This window comes from Mytilus trossulus, chromosome 4 (assembly GCF_036588685.1).
Source record: "Mytilus trossulus isolate FHL-02 chromosome 4, PNRI_Mtr1.1.1.hap1, whole genome shotgun sequence".
NCBI classification, from domain to species: domain Eukaryota; kingdom Metazoa; phylum Mollusca; class Bivalvia; order Mytilida; family Mytilidae; genus Mytilus; species Mytilus trossulus.
The window spans coordinates 41439369-41456847 of NC_086376.1; the positions used below are offsets into that span (position 1 = coordinate 41439369).

General features: G+C 31.3%; 1 protein-coding gene across 1 annotated transcript in view; it reads right to left on the reverse strand.

The window, feature by feature from the left end:
- Positions 1 to 17479, reverse strand: part of LOC134715313 (vacuolar protein sorting-associated protein 33B-like) — a 37000-nt gene that overhangs the window by 7873 nt on the left and 11648 nt on the right. The window contains exons 9-12 of the mRNA XM_063577425.1: positions 14356 to 14429; positions 12425 to 12511; positions 11287 to 11380; positions 10294 to 10368 (exon numbers count right to left, since the gene is read on the reverse strand). Of these exons, the coding sequence (XP_063433495.1) occupies positions 10294 to 10368; positions 11287 to 11380; positions 12425 to 12511; positions 14356 to 14429 (330 nt within the window). The remainder of the gene's footprint in view (positions 1 to 10293; positions 10369 to 11286; positions 11381 to 12424; positions 12512 to 14355; positions 14430 to 17479) is intronic.

A 17479-nucleotide genomic window follows, 5' to 3' on the forward strand; every position in this document is an offset into this window, starting at 1 on the left:
TTAGTTCTGTTTTACACTCAAGAATTCATGCTAAAGTATGGACTTCTAGGAAAGAAAAATGTTAATTAAAATAACCTTGATGTTAGCATATCTATTATAAATATGGTCCCTCAATATGTCCTTTTACTTGTGTATATTTTTCATTCAAACAATGCAATTTGTGAATAGAAATATCAATACAAATGCACATGTTTACATAAATTTTTTTAATGTAGTACAATATTTCTGTATATTTGTCCTTCAAATGTTAATTAAATTGTCAATAAAATTGCACATGTTAATCCAACATCTGCCATCAAATGTGTCCAGCAGCTAAAAATTGTTTGTATTAGTTTACTAAATGTCAAAATAGGTTTTTTTTATTTCAATTTCTTTTGAATGCATGTCAAAACTTGTACTTTCGAAAATAAAGTAAATAAAAACAATTCCTGAAGAATAATTTAAATTTCAAATTGTTTATTTCTAATAGACAAATTTTATTTTCAAGTGATTATAAAGCTGTTTATAATTAATAAATTCCAAGTGGACTTATTTCAATTTAAAATGTTTTTGTATAAACATTCAGTATATTAGTTATTTAAACCACTACTTTAAATGACTTTTCAATAAAAATTCAATTATTTAACCAACTTCTGTCATCAAATGTGTGCAGCAGCTTACAGATGTATGATTATATTGTCATCAACATGTCAAACTGTTTTGATTTTTAAAGTTAATGCAATAAATTCATTTTACATCCTATTTCCAATTCTTTTAAATGCATGCTTAGAATTTTGTACTCTAAGGAAATAAAGTTTGAAGAATTCCTGATGAATCACTTTTCATTTTAAATTGTTTCTTTTCAATAGACAAATCTTATTTATTTTCCAAGTGGTTCCAGTAGTTTTTAATTCCAAGGAGCCTTCTTTCCAATTAAAATGTTTTTGTACACTCTGTATATTTGTTATTCAAACCACTGACTTTTCAATATAAATGCAATTATTTAACCAACTTCTGTCAAGAAAGTGTGCAGCAGCTTACAGATATATGTTTATATTGTTTACTACATGTCAAGTTAGATAAATCTATAGCTGTCCTTTTATACAGCATAAGTACAAATAGACCAAGGTCAGACTTGATTGGATACAATCAGCAGTCAGCCAATCAGCAGCCAGCCAATCAGCAGCCAGTAAAAGTCTGTCAATTGAAACACTATCAAATTTAACATTGGGGTATTCAACAACAATTTCATTAGCATTTAGGTAAATAACTACAGACAATGGGAATATCAAATTAGCTTTGAGTTTACATTTATTGTCAAAATACAAACAGTATAATTTCCATGCTACATAACACATATTCTTGAATTGCTGTAATCCAGTATGATTCTGATCACAAGTTTGTAAAAGAAGACAAAAATATATTTAAAGGATTTGAGAGTATAAAAACCAAAGATAATGCTTAAAGAGTCAGAACTGTTATATATATTTCAATCACATGTTCAAAGCTGCTGTACAGAGGATACCAAAGATTTTTTTCAAAGGGTGAAACTGACCCAATCACACCACAGATTTAAACGGGGAAAATCCTCATTGTCTTATTCATTGTGGAGTTTGTATGTGAAACCAATTCCAAAAGGTTCTTGCCAATGACTTTGGATGGCTCTAATGCATTTGAATGGTATCTCTGATGCTATTCTGTAGCTTTGACATTATACTTCTTATTCAGAAAATCTTGTGGTATCACATAAGCACTGTGACATAGGCAATTGTCTCTGAAACAAAGTATATACATGTACTAGCATATACCTATACATACAACAGTTATATATGGTATATTTATATGTTTGTGCCTTGTGTTATAGTATAATACTGTGTACTGTTCATGTTGTCATGGCATAAAAGAGGACTACAATTGGGAAAGGGGAAGGGGTAACATCCAATTTAATCAAAACATTGACAAATAATAAATAGGGCATAAAACAAGATTCTGTCCAAAAGAATCCCTCTCTACTCACATTGTGACCATTTGAAAAATTGTCAACATCTCACCTAATCAAGACTCAGGTGGATAGTTTACTTTAGTTGGCTAAAGGCAATCATACTATGTCTCCTTAAATCATGATTTTATAGGGAGATAAATGATGGCTCTCCTTTCATACTGTTTAATCCAAAAACAATCCCTTATGATACAATATATAACCAACCCATTGCCTGTAAATCTGGCCTGATTTATAGTCCTGTGTTATTACTGTAATCTGCACCCAAAATAACAGAATATTGACCTAATTTTTACGATCAATTCATTTAGTTAAATAATCTTATTATTTTTTTTCACTACTATAGTTACCAAGAGGGTCAATATTTAGCACTATAAAATTGACTTAAATAAGTTTTATATTGCATTACCCTATAAAACTATACTATAATTAAAGACATAGCCTAACTTATTTATTTATTCATAAAAATCAAAAGCTCACAACATCAGATCAAATAATTTGTAGAAGATCAATTACTAGTGAAGAAATTATCAGTATTTAATTCAAACATGTCCAACAGGTCTATTTTAATTAACATGGTAATCTAAAGCATGTTATATCTCCATGGCAGTAAACAGATCATTATTTCAGACTAAGCACCTGCACATCTGTATGCTAATTACTGACAAACATAATAGTTATAGACAAGTAAATATGATTCAATCAATGTCAAATATTGATATCAATTACAAGTACATGTACTTGTATGATTCAAATTACACAGAGGGAGGGTAGGAGTCCTGATCCCTAAATCTTGGGCTTAAAAACACAAAATCCTGAAATCCCAGCCTTAAAAACATGAAATCCCAAGGTCCCGAAATTCCCCAAAAAAGATTCTCAGATCTCGAAATCCCGAGCTTAAAAACACCCAAGCCAGGATTACCGATAAAGGTCCTCTCCCCCTCATTAAATATGTTACAGAATGCACATTAAATTCAACTAAAATTTTAGAAACTTATTTTTTATATATTATATCTTTTTAATATTTAGGATATTTAATTTTTCGATATCCTCACTTGCTCAATCTGTTATGCTTGTTCCACATACTCAAATGAGTGAGTGCAGAGATTTAATTCAAATCAAATTGAGTTATGTGATTCTGATATCCATAACTATATCTACAATAAAATTCCATATGAAGAGGAATTTGTTACCATAATTTAAAATTTCAGGGTAATAGTGGAAAAATTATTGATAAGTAAGTATACTTAGTCTCAGAAAAAAGAAACACAAAAAAATACATTTAGATATGTTATTGTGTTCTACTTGATAAATTATCACTTCTATTCCTAAAATAATCTTATATTTTGCCTGTCTGCCGCTACAAATCAATTATATAATGATTATTACAGTAAACTTTGTGACAACTCTAATCATGATGTGACGTCACCATGAAAATGTTTGTGACATCATTAGCACCAAAATATTTATTCTTAGAACAAATCCTCATAAATTTAATTACTTTGACAATGTGATCAACACGTCATAGCAATAACAACTGATGACCAAACTCATTTTGCATCTCATCAGTCTATATGATGAACACAAGCTTCAGTGACAGACTAAACCCATACCACATTGTATTTTTGATATATTCAATAATACTTATGGTTAATTGTACTCATAATTAATTTATACATATATAGGAGGTAAAATAACATCCAAAGAAAATTCCAAAGGCCCCTTCAAATAATGCATTATATTATGAAATCTGACATTCAGCCAAACATCAATATATCCACAATATCAAAATAAGGAGATGTGGTTTGATTTGTAATGATACAACTATCAACCAGAGTTCAATTCAAATGGACAAAAGCAATATAAAGGCTGTATAGCTTTTAAAAATAAGAGAAGCACATTATTGTAAAAGTCCAATATAAAAGGCTCTTCATGAAAAATGTGAAACAACTCAAATGAGAAAATTAGCTGCCTTATTGAAAACAAAAGAATTTAAGAAAAACAAACTTTCCTGCTTAGTGTCAGAGTTGCTTAACTTTTATAGTAATAGATAACTTGATATTTGCTGTGTCTAGTCCAATCACATGGCAATAACAAGTGAAAACAAAAGCTAAGCTTCTAAAAAGATAAACTTACATGATTTTCTGCTAACTTTTACAATGTGATAAAGCAAAATAGAGTCTTGCCCAGTATGCCAAATGCATCTACTATGTCAAATATCCCTCAAATTACATGTATAATTAAAATACTGTTTTATACACATTAAAGTTTTCTAAAATCTTAGATAACTTTTTTTCTATTGCATGATGTTTTTCAAAAAGACAAAAAAGAGAATTTTTATCCATAAATTTTAATTTTTAGGGAAACTACAAATATCATTGAAAAGTTTAAGGCTAGTTTCAGACCAATGAATCAAAAATAAATTGTAATACTAAACTAGAGGCTCCAAAGAGCCTGTGTCGCTCACCTTGGTCTATGTGAATATTAAACAAAGGAAGCAGACAAAATTGTGTTTTGGTGATGGTGATGTGTTTGTATATCTTACTTTACTGAACATTATTGCTGCCTACAATCATTCTATCTATATTGAACTTGGCCTAAGAGCTTCAGTGGAAAATGTTAGTTAAAATTTACAAATTTTATGAAAATTGTTAAAAATTGACTATAAAGGGCAATAACTCCTTATGGGGTCAATTGACCATTTAGGTCATGTTGACTTATTTTTAGGTGTTACTTTGCTGTACATTGTTTCCCTTTACAGTTTATCTCTATCTATAATAATATTCAAGATAATAACAAAAAACGGCAAAATTTCCTTAAAATGACTAATTCAGGGGCAGCAACCTAACAGCAGTTTGTCCAATCCATCTGAAAATTTCATGGCAAATAGATCTTGACCTGATTAACAATTTTACTCCCTGTTAGATTTGCTCTAAATGCTTTGGTTTTTGAGTTATAAGCAAAAAACTGCATTTTACCCCTATGTTCTATTTTTAGCCATGGTGGCCATCTTTGTTGAATGGCCGGGTCACGCCACACAATTTTTAAACTAAATACCCCAATGATGATTGCGGCCAAGTTTGTTTAAATTTGGCCTGGTAGTTTCAGAGGAGAAGATTTTTGTAAAAGATTACCAAGATTTACGAAAAATGGTTAAAAATTGACTATAAAGGACAATAACTCCTAAAGTGGTTAACTGACCATTTTGGTTATGTTGACTTATTTGTAAATTTTAACTTTGCTGAACATTATTGCTGTTTACAGTTTATCTCTATCTATTATAATATTCAAGATAATAACAAAAAACAGCAAAATTTCCCTAAAATTACCAATTCAGGGGCAGCAACCCAACAACAGGTTGTCCGATTCATCTGAAAATTTCAGGGCAGTTAGATCTTGACCTGATGAACATTTTTATCCCACGTCAGATTTGCTCTAAATGCTTTGGTTTTTGAGTTATAAGCCAAAAACTGCATTTTACCCCTATGTTCTATTTTTAGCCATGGCGGCCATCTTGGTTGGTTGGCGTGGTCACCGGACACAATTTTTAAACTAGATACCCCAATGATGATTATGGCCAAGTTTGGATTAATTTGGCCCAGCAGTTTCAGAGGAGAAGATTTTTGTAAAAGTTAACGACGACGGACGCAGGACGACGGACGACGACGGACGACGCCGGACGCCGGACGCCAAGTGATGAGAAAAGCTCACTTGGCCCTTCGGGCCAGGTGAGCTAAAAATGATAAATAATCACTTCATTTCTAAAATAAGATCTGCAGCCACAAATCAATTTATAATGATCATTACTGAGAAGTCCGTGACTAATCATGCTGTGACATCACTGTGAAAACCATGTTTTACATCATTAACACCAAAACTTTAAATCTTAGGGCTTAATACCTGTAAATCGTCAAAATAATCATGACGTCTTAAGAGGCTATTTCTAATTTTATTCATTCCTGTGTGATGGCAAAATATCAAAATAGCCTTTCAAGACGTCATAATTATTTGGACTACTGTTAAATTTAATTACTTGGACATTGTGATCAACAGTTTCAACACGTCATTGTTTAGACTCATTTTGTATGTCGTCATTCTATATGCTGTCCACAATCTTCAGTGACAGACTACAATATTACACAAGGTCATATGTAACCATAATTCTTTTTTCTTTTCAATAAATTGGTGATTTTGAAGGATTTAAATTAATGCATAATATTCTCAAATCAGACATTGAACAGAACATAAACAGACCTACTGTTATGGATACCAGTTATTTTGTTTAAAATGTCTAAAGCTCTGATAATGGTCATCTCAATGCTTTTTTCTAATTGTTTTTTGTCAAGCAGTATCGACATTATCAAGAGTGATATTTTCCTAATTGATTTTTCAAGATGTGAAGTTTTAATTTTTTCTCCTTGTGTAATAGATTTCAAACTTGCAAGATCTTTTTATTGTTTAAGAAATAGATTATACATTGTACATGTTGTAACTAGGTCAAAATATTTGTGAAATACCTAATGTACAAAATATATTCCACTCAATAAGACACTGTACAAAATTGCAAACTGAAGACTTTCATTATATTTAGTGTTAACAACAGTTCAGTTAATAGATAAATGATAACTTCAAATATGTAGTGTAAGCACATAAAGGCTATACTGGGACAATATTTATGAGTATTAAAAATGTATTTGGAGCAAGTCTGGTTAAAACAGGTTCCTGGTTTATTCTGTGTTAAAATAGGTTTCACACTATGCTACCTTCCTTATATTGACAAGGCATGGCAATACCATGAAGGTTTTATTCACTAGGAATATGAACTATCCCATGCTGTAGTTTTTTTCTTATTTCATGATCTTTACATTTTAGAATTGATTAAAACTTCGGTATGTCAACACTTTTTTACATCTTTTATCTGAATATCTTTGTGTAAATAAACTGTCAATGTACTGTAAATTCAGAAATTATTGATATGTTTTAATTATTTCCAAAAATGCGACAGGGTTATAATTATAATAATTAATACTTGCATTTTGAAATATTTTATATGAATTAAACAGGATTTTTTCTCAATATCGGAAAAATTAAAATGGTATTTTAGTGTAAAATGACAAAATCGCAAAAAATAAATGTATGCAATAATTTCTGAATCTACAGTACTCTAATAAGCATGTGCATTTTTAGACTCTGGGTCTCTTCCTATAAAGATATACATAATCTTATTGAGTCACTTATTTTTGCATGTCAACTGTACATATATTAATGGAGAGCAACTTCATTCATAGAAATTTATATGCCTTTAGATGTCTGCAAAAACTGTTATAAAACCTGTGATTTTAAGCTGAAAAATTGCCTCCCGATACCAACTGTGGGTTCCTTATTATTGGTTGAATACCAATTTTCGTGGGTTTTGTGGGCACAGGTGAACAACTGATTCAAATGTTCAACGATAATTTTCAATAGGTTTTGTATACAGCTAGAGATTGGCAAAACCAAGAAATCAAATATCCAAAAATATGCAAGTTTTCAGCAATCTATGAAAATTGATACCCATGAAAATAAATGAATCCACAGTATTCCATGTGACCTTTCTGTGCAGTTTTATGGATCTGGGTTGAAAATTAAAGGATTTGATTACATAAAATGGGTATTGTCATTTGTACATTTTGCTGAATAATTATAGGAGCCCATTTTTCCCAGTCGGCTAATTTTACATCTTCACTGTAAGCTGTATTTGCAAACCGGCAAAAAAATATTCATTTACACACACCGTTTAGACCTTAATGTCCAGTCAGTAAAACTAGTCTGTATTTCTGTACTATTTAAAGTTTATAGCAAAAAAGTAAACATTTAGTGTAGATTATTTTGTAAATACGCAAATCTATATATTGCAGGACAAATAGAGCTTTCATTTAAAAATTGAATGCTTCTTTTTGTAACTTTATTGGGGTGTAAAAGCGTTGATCGAAGTACATTTTGTATGAAGCCCGGAGGCGCTTCATCCTAAAAATGAGCGCACAGTCAACGCTTTTACACCCCTATCAAGTTACAAAAAGAAGCATTTAATACTTATAATTAAATTGTTTAGCTGAGCTCATGAAAACACGATTTTTATAATTTTTTTATTTAATTAATTCACCTATGTACTTTATTGTGGAACCTTGTGTTATCATGAATGATAAGTTTTATTGTGTTATGCAATTGCTTAAGGAATATCATATGATGTGCAGTTAGCCAATCAGAATAACGTATTATAAAGAAACATGTACATCTAATGTAATTATTGATGTTTGAGTTTAGGCTTTCCAAAAGTATCCATACAAACCAATAAAAAAGTGTACTTAGATGAACATTTAGATTTGCAATTTACCTATACTCAAGAAAAAAAGTATACCAAAAATAATCTTAACTATTTAACGAAAAAGAAATCTGTAAATGCACAACATGGTATCTACATAAATCATAGTGATTTTTTATTGCTAAAAAAAGTGCAAGACAATGACTGCAATGAAAGTTGTAAAATAGTATACTTCTCTTTTAGGGGGGATAGGACCTTTATCAGGACTCCGGTGTCTGGTCGAATTTCAAGATGTCTGGATTTAAATTTATTTAAAGGAGTAAGTTCGGTAAGGGCCATATTAGGCCCCAATTATAAAGTCATAGTTTCAAGACAATAAATGTTTTAAGTTGCCTTAAAGACATGTTAGAAAGTTAAACAGAACTGTTTTTATCAAAGTTTAATTCGAACACGTTGATTTTTACATCCAAAATAGGTCAAAATAAGTGATTTTGGTGAAATTTGACAAAATCAGCTAGATTTCAACCAAATGAAGGACAGGAAAGATAGAGCGCAGGCGACAACAAGCTTAAGATTCAAATAAGACATGTGAAATGTCTTCACAAACATTATTTTAAAAGATCTTTGTTGTCGACGTATGTTTCCTGTCCAATAATCTATGGAAATTCACCCATTTTCATTGATTTTTTCGTGAAAAATCAATATGAGTACAACTTGTGACGTCATAATGAAACGCAGAAACGTAAAATTTTCAACAAAATGGTTTATATCCTAGCTAGTCAATGTATTAGCTGTACTTTATCGTGATATAGGACGATAAATCTGAATTTGAAATTTACGCTAAAAAAGGGGGCCATTTTAGGATCTTATCGAACATACTGTTTTCGATATCACAAACTAGTCAAAACATTTACTAAATTTTATCATCGGTATAAAGACATCATTCGTAAATATAGCTCAACATGCAGACTTCTTGTACGTTCAGGTATTTCACATCCAATTTTTTATGGAAATATTCTTTATAAAGCACAAAGGTGTCAGTATTCACCTCATAAACTTACAAAACCTTTGAATAGACTTATTAAGAAGGGATATAATTACGATACTGTTGTCAAGTCATTAAAGATTGCATATTTTGGCGTTAATATTGAGTCACTGATAAGGTCTTTGCGTCGGAACTAAACACATTTATTCTAAAAACAGTTGTTGGCATGACACGGGTTATGTTCTTCTCATATATGTTATGATGGTATGATACTAAACCCCTTACGGGAAGGATTGTGCCTGATTTTCATATGATGAAATCATAATCTTTCAGTCAGTTTAATTGAAGTCTGGAGCTGGCATGTCAGTTAACTGCTAGTAGTCTGTTAGTCTAGTAGTATTTATGTATTATTGTCATTTTGTTTATTTTCTTTGGTTTCATCTTCGGACATCAGACTCGGACTTCTCTTGAACTGAATTTTAATGTGCGTATTGTTATGCTTTTACTTTTCTACATTGGTTAGAGGTATAGGGGGAGGGTTGAGATCTCACAAACATGTTTAACCCCGCCGCATTTTTGCGCCTGTCCCAAGTCAGGAGCCTCTGGCCTTCGTTAGTCTTGTATTATTTAAATTTTAGTTTCTTGTGTACAATTTGGAAATTAGTATGGCGTTCATTATCACTGAACTAGTATATATTTGTTTAGGGGCCAGCTGAAGGACGCGTCGGGGTGCGGGAATTTCTCGCTACATTGAAGACCTGTTGGTGACCTTCTGCTGTTGTTTTTGTATTTGGTCGGGTTGTTGTCTCTTTGACACATTCCCCATTTCCATTCTCAATTTTATCCTTTGGGACCTCAGGTTTTTGTGCTTCTATAAAGCCCCGTATTTCAGGATCAGGACCCCCACTCTCTAATGGCATGAATGGAGCATAATGTAATGATGCAGGAGAACAAAAATCAAAATACAGCGATAACTCATACAAATCAATGGTTCTGGTAAGAATATCTTATAATGGCAAGTAAACTCACTATGTTCTGTTTGTAAGTATTCCTCAAACTCTCCTTTAGTTTTCTTTCCAAGGATAACCTCACATGCACCAATATCTATGTTATATAGAAAAAATGAATAATACTGATTTGTTTGGTGTATCATGTTATGAATAAAATTCAGGAGACTGTCATAGAAACAATTTCATTAAGTTGTGAACAGTGGATAATTGTAAACTCTATATCCTCTAATTGCTAGATGAGGCGGTATGTAATAGTCCTGTATTGTCAGTCCCTACCCAAAAGATTTTTTGACAATATTTCTAACAGTAAAATAGTTTAAAACCCAATAAACAATGTGAATTTACATCCAAGTTTCTTCAACAATCAAAAGATAATGTTTTTTGGAAGACAATTTCTACATCTTATCAATAAGTTTGATTTTGGTGGATTCTAGTCTCATTGTCAATTATACATTTCTTTATTTGCTGTATTAGGTAAATCATTTTGAAAGTAACTACACATGCTTTTTTTTGTATCTAATATAGTAAAACTTTATTCCGTTAATATAATATAACTTTATTCCAAACAGAACTAGCCTGTAATTCAGTGGTTGTCATTTGTTTATGTGTTACATATTTGTTATTCATTAATTTTTTTTAAATAAATAAGGTTGTTTATTTTCTCTTTTGAATTGTTTTACATTGTCAATTTTTGCCCTTTTATAGATGACTATGCAGAATGGGCTTTGCTCATTGTTGAAGGCAGTATGGTGACCTATAGTTGTTAATATCTGTGTTACTTTGGTCTCTTGTGGAGAGTTGTCTCATTGGCAATTATACCACATCTTCTTTTTCATAGCATAAGAAAAGTCCTCCTGATCTATGATGTAAAATGTTTTCCCTTGTGACAGAATATATTTACAGTAAATTTATTAGTTTTGGCAAACAAACTTAAAATTTATTTTGTTTTTATGGTGTGTGTATACTTAAGTGTACCTGCTGAACAAGGTAGATTCAAACATTATACACATACGGTGTGATAAAGCTGCTTTCTGTGCCTTCAGACCTCGTAATTTAGTTGCAACAAAATCTTTCATGTCCCCAACAGATTCCAGACCATGTCTTTGCTGGAAAAGATAAACAGCATAGTTCAATCTGTATTATCATCAATTGAAACTTTTTATGAATGGTCATTCTGGTACTATAGAAACATGTGCCACCAAAGAAAATAGAGCAAGTTTTAATAAATAAAGGAAAACCATATGTTAAAACTTCTACAAATTTAATAAAAATTGCTTAAATTATAATGTTTGGAATTTTTAGAGTTCTGAAGAGTACAATACCTTGTTCAATACGCAACCTTTTTCTTATTTTTGAAAAAATAGATAGAAAATTAATTTTCATAATTGAATAAAATTGAGAATGGAAATGGGGAATGTGTCAAAGAGACAACAACCCGACTGTAGAAAAAAACAGCAGCAGAAGTTAACCAACAGGTCTTCAATGTAGTGAGAAATTCCAGCACCCGGATGTGTCCTTCAGCTGGCACCTAAACAAATATATACTAGTTCAGTGATAATGAACGCCATATAAATATAGGCCAGTTTCACCTATGTACTGAATACCACATCCCCGTTTGTTTCATGTGAGTAAATAAATAATACTGTTCGTTACTGAAGGCCATGTCAGAGTTAGATTTTTTTTTGTTAGGGTGTTATCTGTTCAATTTTCCAAAGTATTTGGTGATTTCTGTAAGTCTGTTCTTATATATCTAGTCTTTACCAAACATGTTGTTATCAAAAAGGTCATGCATCATGTGTCTAGTGTCAGCATGCCTGCGAGTCAGAATATTGTGTCCAGTGAGGGTGACATGTTATCCTGTTGACTGTTACCTTGTAATCTTGTTGTAACACTGACTCAGCCAGTAGTCTAGTAAAAAAACGATTCATATGCAAACCACATCAACATGATACCAGTTAGAATGAGTTTTGCTGATTATCTGGTTGCCTTTTCCATTAATTATTTTTTGTATTTTTTTGTTTGTGTAATAAAATTTGGAAAAGTAGCAAAATGTTCAAACTATACATGATATACCTCTCCAAAATCACAATTTAAAAACTATTTTTTACAGACATTTTCTACATCATGTCATAAAACTGACAAATACTCACATCAAACTCAGTCTGTAAAGACTTGGCTTTAGAACTCAGATATTCAAATACATTGGAGAAATGTCTGTTCCTCACTTCATCAAAAATCTACAATACATAAAAAAAATTTAATGGTAACTGCTTTATCTCTGAAATGAAAGTTATATACCAGATCAATTCTGTCATCATGATAGATAGAGGAACAATTCACCTATACTTAGCATCAAAACTATAGACCTCTTTTAAAAAGGAGGAGAATAAAGTGTAATCTTATAAGGACTGATGTCATATTGTTACTGCAGAAGATCATTGAAAGGAGGAAATTCAAATTTTAAATTATCATCCCATTTGTAATTATGCTTGCATAACACTCCCTTTTTGAAGAACGAAAGAAAATGATAGAAAAAAATCATTGTTCTTTGGAAAAAATAGAAGAAGAAAAATATAAATATATAGCCCAGGTGGTCATGTGGTCTAGCGGGACGGCAGTGCAGGCGATTTGGTGTCATGATATCACAGTAGCATGGGTTCGAATCCCGGCGAGGGAAGAACCAAAAATTTGCGAAAGCAAATTTACAGATCTAACATTGTTGGGTTGATGTTTAGACGAGTTATATATATATAGCAGGGTTAAAGAACATCAGTTGTTCGACCTGTTAGTCAAATGCGTTTTGTTTAAATATACTTTTTCACTCTTTTGGTCTTTTGGAAAATGTTGTTTGTGCTGTTTTTAGACCCTTCTACAACGAAATTTGTTTGACATGCACACGTATAAAAACTGCGGTTTTTATCCAACGCAGTCATAGGTTTGAACGTAGTTTTCAATTTTGACTCGTTTATATTTTTTGTTTGGGCATGTATCATATTTTCCCTCCGGTTTATATGATCCGTTCATCCTATATATTGACTCTTAAAATTCAAGAATTAATCTAAAAATGAGGGTACTTTCTCTAAAAATGAGGGTACTTTTTATATGGCCTTCCAAATACCGTTTCGATCCCTAACATCACTGAAGAGACATTTATTGTCGAAATCCGGATATGGTGTACTAAAGAAATATTGACACCGAATGTTTGTGGCACAACATCCTGTCCACAAGTTAACATTTTTTTTTTTCTGTGACGTATTAAATTTATATTAGGATCCATTTTGTTACATCTTGTGATCAATTTTATTTGGCAATCGTCAATGGCAGTCAGCAGGGTTAAAGAACATCAGTTGTTCGACCTGTTAGTCAAATGCGTTTTGTTTAAATATACTTTTTCACTCTTTTGGTCTTTTGGAAAATGTTGTTTGTGCTGTTTTTAGACCCTTCTACAACGAAATTTGTTTGACATGCACACGTATAAAAACTGCGGTTTTTATCCAACGCAGTCATAGGTTTGAACGTAGTTTTCAATTTAGACTCGTATATATATATATATATATATATATATATGTAATATAATCGATCAGGAGTTGTCTCCCATAGACCCTGAACAATAAAAATTATGTAATTTCTCAAGGTCACAGTGACACCATAAAATTTATGTTTTGTCAATAACTTGGATTATAAACAGGTTACTTTAGTGTGAATTTGTATTCACGTTTTTTGTACTTAACCATGCTTATCATTTTCAGTAATTTATTTTAAAATTCATTTGACTGTATAGCTCAAATTTTGGGCATCATGATTTGTTAATAAAATTATCTTATCTTATCTGCTTGGTTTTTTTAAAAATTCATATGCAGTCTTAACATTTTTACTTCTGTTAGTAAGAGCATCAAAAGGGGGAAAAACTAAAAGTCCCAAGATTCATATTTTCTTCTTTCATTATTATCTTAATCTTCTACTAAATAATTCATTCTTACAAAAATTATTTCAAAATATACATTTTTTTCAATGAAATCAACATAAGCAAAATAAAGCGTACTGAGTTTCACTGATGTTTACTTTTAAACAATCTTAATACCTGATCTTCACTGCTAAGTAGAAGTTTGGTACTCTGATCCTTTCCAGTTACATCTTTACCAAATTCTATATAACCTACAACATAAAAATGTTACTGCTATTAAATATTGCTTGAAACATAAACAACTGAAGCAAACTACTAACAAAGCATTAATACAATAATCTCGATCACAGGATATTGCAGATCATACAAAATTATTTACTTTCTAGACCTTGACTGATTTAGTGCTTGACACTAATTTGTATAATTACTAGTCAAAAAAATTACGTTGAGATATAAATGTCTTTAATTAAATATTTTCGTGACATTGGGTTGCTGAGTATTACAGTAATTGATGTTAACCTTACATTTCTTTATATTTTACACTGTGAACAAAAGACAACAAAATGCAAGGAATCTAAACACAAAAACAATCTAAATAGAGGGTTGCACTTTAGCGCATGATACACCCTTTGCTCTTTTAACTTGTCTTTTAATGAATTTATATGATCAACTAGAAATAGCCCTGTCAAATACCCCCCACCCTCAAATAATAAATGAAATATAGGCTACCTCAAATTTAACTAAGTTTGTTGTCTTAATTTTTCATCCATACATTCTATCTTGTTCACAACACACTTTCTGAGTATCAAGTACCTTTTATATTTATAAAATGGAAAGGGAGCTTATGTGAGTTATTGTCTGAAGTGTGGACGAAGGACGGACAGATGGACGGACAACGGTATACCATAATACGTCCCGTCTGAAAGACGACGGACGTATAAAAATGGCAAAAAAAGACTACAATGACAATGAGGAGCAGCAAGAAGATAACAGGGAAAGTGAAGATGGTGAAAGTGACTCTACTGAAAGTTATGATCTAAATGAGGAAGTAGGTGATGAAAGTAAGGATTTCATTGATAATGAAGATAAAGATTACATTGATGATGGAGATGAGGATTTCATTGATGTTGAGGATGAAAATTTTCATTGATGATGAGGAGGCCTCTTCTGAGAATAAAAATGAGGATTTTTCTGATGATGAGGACAGTGATTACAGTGAAGAAGACACTGATGATTAAACCTAGTTCAGCTTTTCAATATTTAGCATAAAAAACAAATATCATTAACATTGGCATATAACATAGAAGTCTTCAATGCAATATACGGAAAGTGAAATATGATTATGGGTTTTAGTAATTCTATGGCTGATTTCCAAATTTTATAGAAGTTTGAAAGAAGGTAATTTTCGTGGGGTATATTGATTGAACCTTTTTATTGTTTAGAATATTCACAATATGATCATATTGGTCCGAGACCACAATTGTCGTCCCTTGATTTTCGTTGTTCACGAATATAGTCCCTAGTGTTAACAGTGGGTTACTTGCCAATATTTTTTATATCCCTTCCAAATTTATTTCTCCATGTTTAATGCCTGAAATTGTAAGTAGGGAGGTGAAATAACACTGTAAAAAAATTTGGGTCCAGAATTTTACAGGAAAGTAGTGATTTGGTCCAGCTGAAAAAGGTTAAAAATTAGCACTTGGGAAGCTGTCAAAAGATTTCAAGACACCCTAAACACAAAATTGTCCATATTTTGAGTTAGAGGCGATGAAGTTTTCTATAATTTTGATATAATTTGTCCCAAAAGTAGTACAACACACTGTAAAAATTTCATTGAGAAAGCGCAGGTGGGATTTTTTTAATTTTCCTTTATGTTCTAAAAGAAATGCACTACGAATTAATTGTGTTCTCGGACCTATTGATAAATGTTTAGGAGACTTGATTTCCTTATTTTTTTCATAAAATGACACCCTTTAACATTTAAGGAATATTTAGTCACATGTTAGGATTTTTATGTTGTCACTTGTTCACTTATTATGTGCTATTGTAGACTAGTTATGTTTTATAACATTTTTTATTGCGCTCAACCCTTCCACCGAAACCTAACTCTATAAAAAAGCTGCAATGCTAAGGTATCATTTGTGATTTGCAACCAATTTTAACAAGAGTAAAACATCCTATATGCAAAAACAGTATTTGATTTTTATCCATAGCTTATTAGATAGTAAAAATGTTATCATAAAATGATATATGCCTCAGGGAACAGTTAGTATCTCAGGGACTGCTAATGTGCTTTCATCCTTGCAACCATTCAATAATAGTACAAACGTATGACATTCATGGAACCTAATTTTTACAAGAAATTTAATGTTTTAAATTGAACTAAAGATTTTACAAATTTTATGTTTTCATCAGATTTTATTAAGTATTATTTGTTACATCAATAGATATAAACAATTCATCAAAGTTTCATGGACATTGGTGAAAGCCTTTTTGAGTTATTGTCCGAAGTGTTAAAAATCCCCCTTTTTTTATGAATAAAGCCCCATAAATCCAAAACTCAAAATCTGAAATTTAAAAAAAACGAAAGGGAGCTTACATCAATAGATATAAACAATTCACCAAAGTTTCATGGACATTGGTGAAAGCCTTTTTGAGTTATTGTCCGAAGTGTTAAAAATCCCCCTTTTTTATGAATAAAGCCCCATAAATCCAAAACTTAAAATCTGAAATTTAAAAAAACCGAAAGGGAGCTTACATCAATAGATATAAACAATTCACCAAAGTTTCATGGACATTGGTGAAAGCCTTTTTGAGTTATTGTCCGAAGTGTTGAAAATCCCCCCTTTTTTATGAATAAAGCCCCATAAATCCAAAACTTAAAATCTGAAATTTAAAAAAACCGAAAGGGAGCTTACATCAATAGATATAAACAATTCACCAAAGTTTCATGGACATTGGTGAAAGCCTTTTTGAGTTATTGTCCGAAGTGTTGAAAATCCCCCCTTTTTTATGAATAAAGCCCCATAAATCCAAAACTTAAAATCTGGGAGGCGACTTTCCTGCTATGGAACTTGCGCCTTTTACATTGTCATTTCAAGGCCTTTTGTAGCTGACTATGCGGTATGGGCTTTGCTCATTGTTGAAGGTCGTACGGTGACCTATAGTTCTTAATTTCTTTATCCTTTTGGTGACTTGTGGAGAGTTGTCTCATTGACAATCATATCATATCTTCTTTTTTATAGTCATGGAGACTAATGACTGAGGACTTTTGTTTTATTTATATATACCAAATGTATCA